The sequence below is a fragment of the Amia ocellicauda genome, chromosome 4 (assembly GCF_036373705.1).
Source record: "Amia ocellicauda isolate fAmiCal2 chromosome 4, fAmiCal2.hap1, whole genome shotgun sequence".
NCBI classification, from domain to species: domain Eukaryota; kingdom Metazoa; phylum Chordata; class Actinopteri; order Amiiformes; family Amiidae; genus Amia; species Amia ocellicauda.
In genome coordinates, this window is record NC_089853.1 from 2,018,790 (window position 1) to 2,030,850 (window position 12,061).

At 36.8% G+C, this 12,061-nt stretch overlaps 2 protein-coding genes across 2 annotated transcripts; one reads left to right on the top strand and one right to left on the bottom strand.

The window, feature by feature from the left end:
* Positions 1-1,605: 1,605 nt before the first annotated feature.
* cyb5r2 (cytochrome b5 reductase 2) lies at positions 1,606-6,711 on the top strand. Its single transcript, XM_066700471.1, has 9 exons — positions 1,606-1,698; positions 3,007-3,165; positions 3,369-3,441; positions 3,805-3,911; positions 4,117-4,246; positions 4,707-4,790; positions 5,032-5,117; positions 5,826-5,925; positions 6,455-6,711. The coding sequence occupies exons 1-9, from the start codon at positions 1,684-1,686 to the stop codon at positions 6,625-6,627; spliced, it is 927 nt and encodes a 308-aa protein (XP_066556568.1). The 5' UTR covers positions 1,606-1,683; the 3' UTR covers positions 6,628-6,711.
* A 145-nt stretch (positions 6,712-6,856) lies between these two features.
* rep15 (RAB15 effector protein) lies at positions 6,857-10,358 on the bottom strand. The gene is made up of 2 exons (XM_066700472.1): positions 9,831-10,358; positions 6,857-8,955 (listed from the first exon to the last, which is right to left on the bottom strand). The coding sequence occupies exon 2, from the start codon at positions 8,914-8,916 to the stop codon at positions 8,164-8,166; it is 753 nt and encodes a 250-aa protein (XP_066556569.1). The 5' UTR covers positions 8,917-8,955; positions 9,831-10,358; the 3' UTR covers positions 6,857-8,163.
* Positions 10,359-12,061: the final 1,703 nt, after the last annotated feature.

The window sequence follows — 12,061 nt, forward strand, 5'->3', positions numbered from 1 at the left end:
CTGACTAACAAACATCCTTCAGTCAATCTGTATTCAGATCCGGTCCGATCAGATTTGGTGCCCCCTGATTTTGCCGATGGTTCTGATGTTCTTCAGGGTGTAACAATATTGTTTGACTGCAAAGAAAAAGATACACAATCTCCTCAACTACCCACAACATGAATCCAATAATCTGAGCCTGGAGTTTAATTTTAATCACAATTCTAATTTTTATACGCATTTTTGATTTACCAGTTTCCCATTTCTTCTGTGTTTGTATGAAGCTGAATATGAAGCTCAATTAAATTAACATTCTCATTAAAAAAAAATCACAGTTTAATCTTGTGACAGAAGGTGGAATCTGCTATGATTATGTGTTGGTATGACCCTCAGTAATCACTGCCTTGCTTTTTGTTTTGTCTTGCTTTCTTTCTCAGCAAAGCTTCTTGAAAAGAGCACCGTCTCTGCTTTCAAACGGCTCCCTCTAGCACTGATTACAAAGATTTGAAGATTAATTTTATAGGACATTGAAGGAGATTTCCTACTTGACATTCTGTCTGAAAGACTTAAATACATTCCTGTGTGGAGACTAAGGGGATAGAATTGGCATTATCTAGTCAGAGGCCGCAACACTATCTGCTCTCCAGTCCACCCACCTCCCTCTTGCATAAGCCATGCCAGGGCTTTTTGATGTTGATTACTGACATGCCCACTGGTATGGCAACTCCAGCTGGGGCTAAGATGTGTGTTTTCTCTGTTCTGCAGAAAAGCTATGTGGCGATACAAAGCCCATTCCAGTGTGGTCCAGTGACCCTCCCTTACTGTTCAGTTTAGTGGTAACTCGTGTAGATCATCACTGGAGTGTCAGCTACACACTGTGCAGCATTCAGGGTTCAAGACAGGATCAGCTTTGTTCTCCCCTGCCTGGCCTTTCTGTATTAGAAGTTGAACATACGGATCTCTCTGTAAAGATTTGAAACGAGTCACATTGAATCAAACTCGTCACTCTTCAGAGATAATATTTGTTTTTTTTTTCCATATTAAGAAAGAAACATGCTGCTATGAAAACATGCAGACAATTTTTTCATCTTGTTTTCACTTTGATGCCATATCTAATTTTGTGTCACAGCTTACATGATTCAAAACATGTTGCAAATGAACCAAATCTTTGTATATACTCAAGGTCACCAGGTTTGGACGCTATACTATTTAAACTTTGGAAACATCTGTCACGTGCGTCTTCATTTCCAAAGTTTTACATTTAAAATGTATCCTTTTTATAATGAAGAATTTAGTACAATACTGGTCAAGTTCATTTTTGTAATACGCATGTCTTGCAGCCCAGTTCCACAATCAGGGCCTTGTGGCAAAGCAGTAACAAGCTTTCCTGTAGAAATTAGAGCCTCCGTTCTTCTCCTGCCACGCAAAACTTAGATACACATTGATAGTGGTGTGATCAGCCTGCTTATCTGACATGCATACGATTATTGATTTGTGACCTTGTTTAAAATGCTGTATCATGCTCTCACTGTAGGCAAAGAAAGAGGACTTCACTCTCTAGGGCAGGTCTGTAAATGACAAACCCAGAGATGTATAATTCCCCGCTTGTGTGTTTGTGCCCTCGCCGCCGTGTGCAAGCTGAATGTTCTCCTCCCACAATGCACTCTGACCAGTGTGAGCAGGCATCTGGACACAGAAGACACCATGGAGCAGAGTTTGGTATGGCTGGCCACGCTTTATGAAATTACCTTTTTTTTAAACATGCATGATGAAAAATCTTTTACCACAGAGGTTCAACTTGTTCACTTATTTATTTTTCTCCAACCATTTAAGTTAAACCACGTATTAAAGTACAGCACTTGGTACCTGTGGCGTTTTGCTTTTATCTAGTATCATGTTTTGTTCCTTTATTTCATTATTTAAATGCATCAGTTTTTTACACAAAATGTCAAAATGAATTCTTCTAAATCTTAGCATGCAGCACAGTGTCACTGTACTATAGGACTGACTACAGCTGCTGTATCTGTGACAGGAGAAGGAATTTGCTACACGCAGTCCCAACAATGTTTGCCTTTGTTTCTGTGGAAGAGGACTGTTTGAGCTTTGTATATACCAGTGATACTTTATGTTTAGCACACAACACATTATTCAGCATTTATTTTTCCCAGTAAAGGTCTTAGGAATTGAATAATGCCACCGAAAACCCACTCAACACTGAATAGAAGAGGAGTCTGAATTCTTCTTTCGTTGGCAGTGAAATAACAAAGCAGAATGTGTTGCTATTGTCTGTACTCTGTGTGCATGTGTAGGATTAAGCTGCAGTCTTAAGGAGACAGGCCTGTGTTTTTTTTGTTCTGTTTTCTTCGCTCAAGATATTCTAAACAATAATTTTCCTAAAATGTTTGCATAGACCCATTTAATTAATGACAACAAAAACATGTCCTAATTGCTACAGTAGAGTAATAGCACAATTCAGGGAACTGATCTTTTTAGAAAGTTAAAAAACCACCCACCAAACAAACAAACCTGCCAATCTTTAGTCTAGTGGGATATGTATTATACAGGTTGTCTCAATCTGCAATTAATAACTTTTTATTCCTAGACATTTTGGGGATTGCGTTTGAAAGCTATTTCAAAGAAATGACTTGTATCTAGTGTCAGTAGTGCCTAAATATGCAATTATAATAATTCCTCTGAAACAGGCACAGTAAATTCTAATGTGTATCAAATCAGCATGAATTACAATGCATTGAGGTCAGTGAATTAGAAATGCAATGTAATATTTGTATGAATGAAAAGGCAATATACTTCCCAATTATCTTACTTACAGTACTGCACAGATACGTCAAAGGGAACTTGAGGCGATTCTTTAAAAAATGAAGAGTACATCCATGTTCAATGTTCTTAGTATGGACCACTGTCCTTTAAACAGAATATTGGATGTATTATATAGTTTTCCAAAGTGAAAAAGACTTTATCGTGTTGGACCCTTGAATGTTTTATATATGACTGTCTTTGTATTTCCAGGGGGTTTCCATGCTGATTGGAATATGTGTTTTTGTTCTCACCGTGCTCTACATGCTCTTTCAATCAGTGAGTTTGAAAAATACAAATAAAGGAAAGAAATCCCTCATCACATTGCAAGATCCCACTGCAAAATACTCTTTGCCTTTAATAGAGAAAGAGGTAAGATTTTGTTTAATGAATATAACTTGAATTTCATATGAGAAGATATTTCTTTATCCTGGCAGTGAAACAGTCAGATGCATCCATTTATATGTTTTGACTTTGAAAATAACTCAATATAGTCTGTAATGTCTGCATACATATAATAACAAAATATACAAAACGTTGTGAAACTAATATCAGGTTCTTTGATCTCTTTGCAGGAAATTAATCATGACACCAAGAGGTTCAGATTTGGCCTCCCATCCTCAGATCATGTATTAGGCCTCCCTATAGGTAATATTCATAAACAAGTCAACCCAAACTGACAGATTTAACAACTGAGGGGTTTGAATATATGAGTATTAAAACAGTGGCAGGAAAAGACTTTAACTGCATAACATACATAATGAAGTGCTATATATGTCATAAGCTTTGCTTTCGAGGCCTATATAATAAGCAGAGTTAGCGCACTGTAATAGTTTATAATGGCAATAAATGACAATAGTGTCCATGCCATTCTCTTTATTTAATCGATTTGCATTGTGTAAGTACTGACAACCACAAATATCAATACATTCATGTTTCAGTTTAATATCAATGTTTTTCTCAAGGGATACAACAGGAATACTCTGCACTAACTACCTGTTTGTTATTCAGGACAACATGTGTATCTGTCTGCTAAAGTGAATGGAAATCTGGTAATCCGTGCCTACACTCCCGTTTCCAGTGATGAACACAAAGGTTTTGTTGATCTTGTTATAAAGGTATCATTTCTATATAATCTGTTTTTGTTCCTTACAAAAGCTCTATGGCAGGAAGTAGGTATCTAACAGTCTGTTCAGACCGATCAGCTGCACGTGATTTAATCTGTTTCACAAAGGAATAGAAGACTTGAAAAAAACAACTTCCCCTTAGATCTGTTAATGCAGTTTCTCAAGACGATAAAGTCAATTCTATGTGTTCATCCAGGTGTACTACAAAAACACTCACAAAAATTACCCTGAAGGAGGAAAGATGTCCCAGTATCTGGACAACATGAAAATCGGAGATGCAATAGATTTTAGAGGACCCAATGGACTACTAGTGTATCAAGAGAAAGGTGAGTGTGTATAAGTCAGGATAAATTATCCTGATAGGTATAATGGCAATTTTATGTATTAATTTGTGGGAAAAAATATTTGTAAAAATAATAATAATCGACTGTATTAAAAATTCTGTATGTTAGCAATATATTGAATACTTAAGATCCTTGATTAGTGTTAAACTATGGAGATTTGGTCATTCACAGCAAATAATGAGAAATATTGCAGAATGGGATATTTAATTGTTTAATTATGCCAGAATCAAATGCTGAACCTTTGGAAGGAAAGAGTCATTTATGTCCAGCAGGTGGCGCTGTTTCATTAGAGATGGAACATATCAAAAGTATTTTACTTTTGTGGTCAGTTTCTACCTTTCTTTGGAAATATTTAGGTTAATCGTCCATATATAATAGGTTTATGTGGACCATTGTACTGCATACTAATAACCAATCTTAATTTGTCATGTGTTGCTTTAAGGAAAATTTGAAATCCGTCCAGACAAGAAGTCAGCAGCTAAGATCAAACACATTAAGCATCTTGGAATGATAGCAGGAGGAACAGGTAAAAACATTCATAATATCTCATAAAATATATGGTGTAGTAGATAGAATGGATTTTTAAAAATAATTCACATAACTTTCAGAAATTACAAATTCAAACAGTTTAAGGACACTTCAAATACCCATTTTAAAACCCCAGAGTAACAACAGAGTAACCAGGATGTTTTAAAAAGTAGATGATCATTATTTAGTAATGTGGTTTGATGCTCCTGTTCGTGCAGCTGAAAGTATTTTCCATGCAGGCATTACTCCGATGCTCCAGCTGATTCGCCATATAACAGCAGACCCCAAGGACAACACAAAGTGCTACCTCATCTTTGCTAATCAGGTTTGTAAACACGATTATGAAAAACAATGATCATATATGGAAATTATATACTTTTTATATATAATACAATGGCAATATGTAGAATGGCCATCAAAGCCACTACTTTGTGTGCTTTGTGTGTCTGTGTCAGATTAGAAGAAGTGAAAGTCTGTGATACGCCACAGAACAGATTCAGCATTTGCAAACCGGTCAAACCAGGTCCTTGACATCTTTCTTAGCTCTTAGGGAAGTGGAAACCAAACGTAAGATGTATATGTTTTTTCCTCTATGAACTGTTTTTCACACCCCTCCCATTCCATCTCCTGGTTTGATCACATTGCACCCTTAAAGACTGTGAATTGTGGGTGTAAGAGAGACCTAGTGGTCATGCATTTTATTAGTGTGGAACTAGGGAGAGCGATTCATAGTTTTGCTACATAATCAGATATGAAGTAATGAATGAATGCAGGCCGCAGTGTGGAGCAGTGGTTAGGGCTCTGGACTCTGGATGAGGGTCGTGGACACTCCTGTTATATCCTTGAGCAAGGTACTGTACCTACATTGCTCCAGCAAAAACACAGCTGTAGAAATGTGTCATTGTATGTAAAAAGGGTGTCTGCTAAGAAATGGTAGTAGTAATAATAATAATAATAATAATAATAATAATAATGAAGCAGGATATCATTAACAAAAGCCAAATGGTGAGAACTAAGTCTCTCATGTGTCCAGACTGAGAAGGATATCCTCTTACGGAGGGAGCTGGAAGACGTGGCCAACTGTCACCCTGGTCAGTTTGAGCTGTGGTATTCGCTGGACATGGCCCCTCAAGGTAAGAGTCGCAGCCCTGGCTACACCAGGCCACGGTTACCTGGTATTTGCACAACAGTTCAAACACTACTGTGTGAAAGCACAGAAAAACTGGCATTATTTTGAAAAATATGTTTTCTGATCACAGAGAATGCATTCTTTATTCTAATCATAATGCAATCATACAGCAGACTAGTCACTGGCAGAACGGGCGCTCCAAGGTCACCGGGGGTGTGATAGCCTGCCCATGCTCATTTGTTTATTTTAGTACATATTGTGCTGGAGAAAAAGCATTTTAAAGCAACCCGTTTTATTTTTTCACTACCGTGTTCACAGCTTACAGTTTCCTCTCTCTTCTGTTTACATTTGCATGACAGTTTTCAGACTGACTGTCATTGTGTAATTTGCAAAATAAGCAAGACTGAATTTAGACCCATAATTTCCATACAGCTGTGAAAAAAAGTGGGTTCTACAGCCAATATAATATTTTGTGTGTTTAAAGATCTGAAAACCCCAAACATGGTGACTAGAATGTGTGTTTTCTCTTACAGATTGGAAGTACAGCACTGGGTTCATTAACAGTGACATGATTAAGGATCACTTGCCCCCTCCTACCAGTGATGTTCTCATTGTTATGTGTGGCCCTCCACCCATGATTCAAAATGCATGTCAACCAAATCTGACCAAACTGGGGTACAAGACTGAGGCCATGTTTGTGTACTGATTCTCATACACACCCTACTGCCAGTAGACTTAGCGCCTACTATGTACCCAGATTTGAAAGTATAAAAATGCAATATCCAATGGACTTTTGTGTTGTTTCATTATTAATGTTTCATGGTCTTAAAATGCCTGCATACATCTGCGTCTACACAAGCACACATCAAATTAATTGCGTGGAAGATTTGTTTTTAAGTGTGTCAACTCTATTTGAATAATGAGTTACTCTGAAGTCATGTGTGCGTATTTCATTTATTGGTTACATCTTTTATAGATTAAGACAATATGTGAATTTTAATATCCAGATAAACATACTTACATTGTCTGAATGTGTATGAGAACGTTCATACTCCATTGTTCATAACTCTTGGGCATGCATTTCAACAACATTTTAGATTAAGACAACAAATAAACCAATCTCGGCATTGGAGGCATTGGAAATAAATTTGCAAATAAAATGTTTACATTTTCCCTTAACTGTCTCCCCTTTCCATCTAGACACCAATTAAAAATATATTAGTGATTAACATTATGTATATAACAATTGTTTAACTAAAACTGTAGAATATTTAACTTCTAATTAATTATTTATTTTGCTATATAATGTCCTTTTCCACCCCACAGTTACTAGGAGGAATGTATATGTATTGAGCAAGCTTCCTACAGAGAATTAGTGCTTTTTCAATAATGTAGCTCCTAAAATTGTTCCGATTTATATATGCAAAACTGTCTTTCTGACATATATTAAGAGTTAAGGTTTCATTTGATAATTGCTTTTTAATCATTGCTGGTTCTCAAGTTTAAATAATACTCTCTTTCCATGCTTATCATAGGGACATTTCTGTTGCACTGACTTAATTGATTTCCTGGAGATTTGGGGATTTTCCATTTTGAGATTTTTTATTGAAGGTTGTTGCTATGTTATGTACAATTATTCCACACATATGACATGCAAACTTATATGTTAATAGGTAAGAATTCAGAAAGAATCTGCCAATTGTGTTTCTTTTGATCCACACTGTGATGTCTTGTCTTTCATGGTATCCTATGAACTATTGGGTGAGCTGTAGTGACTCCAGGAGTAATTGCCAGGGACTGACCCTGTGCAGAGCAGAACAATCTGCAAATTTAGTTTAAGAAGACCTCTGTCAATCTCATCCTCAGGGACCTGCTGTGGTCCGGCTTTAACACAATCAGATCTTTCAACAGGAATTTCTCTGCATTGATTTTTTTTGAGGTTTGTGAAGAAAGTATGCTTCTGACTGTACACCAGCATCTCAAAAACTCAGGTGTGAGGAAAAAAAAACAAAAACATCTCTGGGATTGGGTGGGTCTTTCCAAGCTTCATGGTAGTACAGTCATTAAGACTCAGATTGTCTGTAATTACAACAATGTAATTTGGCAGCAACCTTTGTTTGCTGACAGCATGGAACCAGGCCAAAGCAAACTGAAACAGAATCGGATGGCACATAAAAAACAAGCTGTAAATCTGTGAATAGGTGCATGTTTCCTGTTATAAAAGACGTCCTCATTCAGGCAGTTAAGTAAACTTGATGACCATTGTAAGGGGCTCTTCATGCTGCTTTTCTTTGTTGACAATGGTCTGCAGCATCTTGGCTGGTGTGATAAAGTTCTTAGACCCCTTGAAGAAATTCTCAATGAAGGCCTGGTCGATTTTAGCACCTTTCCCGAAGGCAGCCTGGAAGTTGTTGCTAAGTACCCCGTAAATGTTGGCTGGGTCATTTTTACGACCGAAGAAAAGGAAGAGCGCATAACAATCCTTGCCAATAGAAGAGCAAAATTCAATCATCTTCTCTGGCTTGGTTTTGTCAGCAGACTCCATCTTGGCCATTTCCATAGCCTCAGATAACATCTCCACATGATCCCTTTTTGGGGCCTCGCCCTCTTCCTCGGACAGGTGAAAGACCTGCACTGCAATCTGCATCTTCGGGTTCTTGCTGGGCTTGTCTATGACAGCCCAAACCCAGTCGGCTCCCAGTAGGATCTCTTGCTTTTTGGTCATCATGGTGCAGTTGAAGGTTTCGGTCAGCTGATGGTGAACGCTGCGACTTATGTACGTCATCAGGAAGATTTCATTCAGGACAGTGTCACTGGGGTGGAATTTGTTCTCTGGATCCTTAAACAAGAGGTACTCTCTGGTTCTGTTTGAGGCGTGCTTGACGCTGTCGCTGAAGTGCTGTGTGAAGTCGGTTTGGCTTGTTTTCTTCAGCATGCCTTTGAAGTCACTTATCATAATGGTTTTGGCTTCAGGTTTTGCCTGTGTTTGACCCATCTTTGAAGAGTCAGGTTAGAGCGTCGTCTCCTTTATACACTGAAATAAGATGTGAATAAGAACAGATGCTAATTTAATACTCATGTCTAAAACACATCTACATGTTACAGTTATATATATCACCATGTTTCCGAAACCTTAGCATTCCTATTCCCCAACAAAGCAATCATGTTATATATACTGGAATTCATCAATGGAATGCATTATTTGTACATTTGTTAGTTTATGATAAACTACACACATTTAATAGGTAACATATGGCTTAGGATACAAGTGTTCCAGCTAATACAATATTTTGAATTAGACAGTTCAGTTGTAATCTAGAATCTGTTATACATGATTACATTTAAGACTGTAATAACGTTAATAACATTTTATTCAACTTTAAATTAGAAAATGTAAAATTAAAATCAAAATAATTGTAATGTTTTTATAATTTTTACTTGACCATATGCTTCACTATGCTCAGCTATGATAACAGTTCAACTTTTACTTAGCAACATACATATGATCCTGTTTATGATAACTACTTAATACGGTGAGAGCCTAGTCACATGATCAGTTATTAACAGAATATTTAATTAGTGGAATATTCCAGCTCTGATAGTATAGCATATCTTACTATACAGCATTTAATATAGTTACAGCAGGATACCAGTCTCTTTGAAATGTCCAGATCAGGCATTCAAATACGTGTCAGGATTAAATCTTACTAGGCACTTGGAGGCTTTGATTACAAATTAATTAAATAAAGAAATGTTCGGTTACAAGTTACATCTCATTAGTATTTGTTTGCAAAGTTGTTAAAAAAATATGCAGTTATTGGTGAAATCAAAATGATAAATAACTGATTTTGTTAGAAAAAAATACATTTATTGTTTTATCCCCTCAGAAGAATCAGCACAGATACTCACCAACTCGGTCTTAACTTCACTGGAGAGCAAAATGGCGTCAGTGTCCTCTCTGAATACCTACCAAAAAATGTGTTCTGGTTTGAAGCAGAAGCACTACCTGGCAACTCTGTTTTCCCTGCACAGGAGTACGCCTAGCAGAGATGTCCCCATTGCTTTGACTTTCAAATACTGCTCTTTTTGAATGCAGGGAGGAAAGACCTCCTGAGGGCTTGGTTATCCTCTTTGGTTTCTTTGAAGACAGCAGTCCCTTTTGCAAATACATGCTAAGTCTATTTTCAATGTAAATCTCCGAATGGGAGGCAAACCTGTTTCCTGAAGCAAACATCACCATAACTAAGTTTCTTTAAATGCAGGGCGTCTTTGTAAGCAATGCTGTGTAATCATCTATGTCAATAATGATAAAATAACATAATGTCTCACACCTGTCTTTCTATGAAGGATTTTGTGTATACATATAGGATAGATATAGGCGTTTTAGGTGGGAAGGGTGATTGTTAATAAATAATACTATAAATCAATAATAAATCAATACTATTTAGTATGTAGCATAAAACCTGTTTTATATGATAAGAATCAATAACCCAAAATAATCAATAATTCAGTGTATGTTTATTGGTTATAATAAAAATAAGCTTTTGATCAGTAGTCATTGGGTTTCTTCTAGAAGTGCAGAGTGTTGACAGTCCTCCAGTGTGAATCGAGAGTCAATAACAGACGCAACACACATCTACAAGAGCACCACATGTCATTGCCTTTGAGTTGCAAAAGCTGCTGGTAATGGCTTCTGAGTAAATCTGAGGTATAGCAGTTTCCCTTGGTCGAGCTGCGTGTTAATCTGCAACAGTCTTCTTAGAGCGTCACTGTCTGTCCTCGTCTGAAGTCCTTCAGCAACTCATCATGACTAAGCAAGTACTGAAAGCAAGAAGTACGAGGTGTTGGTGTTAGTGGGAAGCACGGCGTGGATGAATTATCGGCTTAACACTGTGTTGAGACCCTTGGAGGCTAGTAGTTTAACAAAATATAATTCTGGTGAGAGACCATGTATCAATTCTACTTCACCCACTGTTGCAAACTGCTTATTTTGGCTCAGAAGCACTTAGCCCAAATATTATACTTATATCTAATAAACTGCAGTTTAATAATCTGGAGTGTATTCTGTGCACGATACATTCTTTCATACCATTTTGCTTTTCCTACACAATTGGTTCCATCATACCCAAATCTGAGGTCCAACATGAGCTCAACATCTTATAATTATCCACCATATTATGCTTACAATATTAGGCTTATTATTATTATTATTATTATTATTATTATTATTATTATTATTATTATTATTATTTATTTATTTATTTATTTTTTCTTGGCAGATGCCCTTATCCAGGGCGACTTACAACATAAGTCTTATTTGGCAGTGATGGCTGTTGCTTGGTTACATGGTTAAATATTAATTAAGTAATTATTGCCACAATAAAAAAAGAGAAAGAAATGTAATTGTGATTTGCATTGGTCTTTGTGTTTCAGTCTGGGAATACTTACTGTAAGGTTATTTATGTCTGCTGAGAGAGCCCCTATTTGCCGTGCTGTCCCTTCTGTAATCTCCATCTGTAAAATCAGGCAGCAACAGCATGAACCCAAAACTACCACGGCTTTTATCATTTATTTCAGAATTGAAGAAAAACTCTGAACAACTCATCCGTGATGATAATCTAGTAGTTTCTCAATGTGCTGTAAATAAGAATTGCGACAGTTATCTGCTCCTACAACTTTGCATTTCAATATTCCCTTTATCTTTATTTTCACAAAACCGGTTTGTAACAGTATGTTATTGTGGGGGTGCAATCATTAATCTCGCTACATCACCTGCTTTCCTGTCATACTGTATGAGATAAAAACAATATAGGTCTGAGGTTGTATGAAAAGTGATCAATATTTTAAAATAAAACCCATTTGCTAGGCTTCTGCTAAAGACAGTATAGTTGTATGTATCTTTTTATAATTGAAATGCATACATTTACTGATCAGGTTTAATAGATGTAATTGTATCACGTCAATCTTGATGACAGACCACTACAGTAATTAGGTCATTTGGGATGATGGGAAATAATGCTTGAGGACAAAGCACCGGAAATGAGTGGATGGAAGCAATACATCTGTCCTCAAAGCTGCGGTAAAGTTCATACCTATAAAGGATTCCCCAAATAATCCATCATGGCATTCTTCTTTTCCAA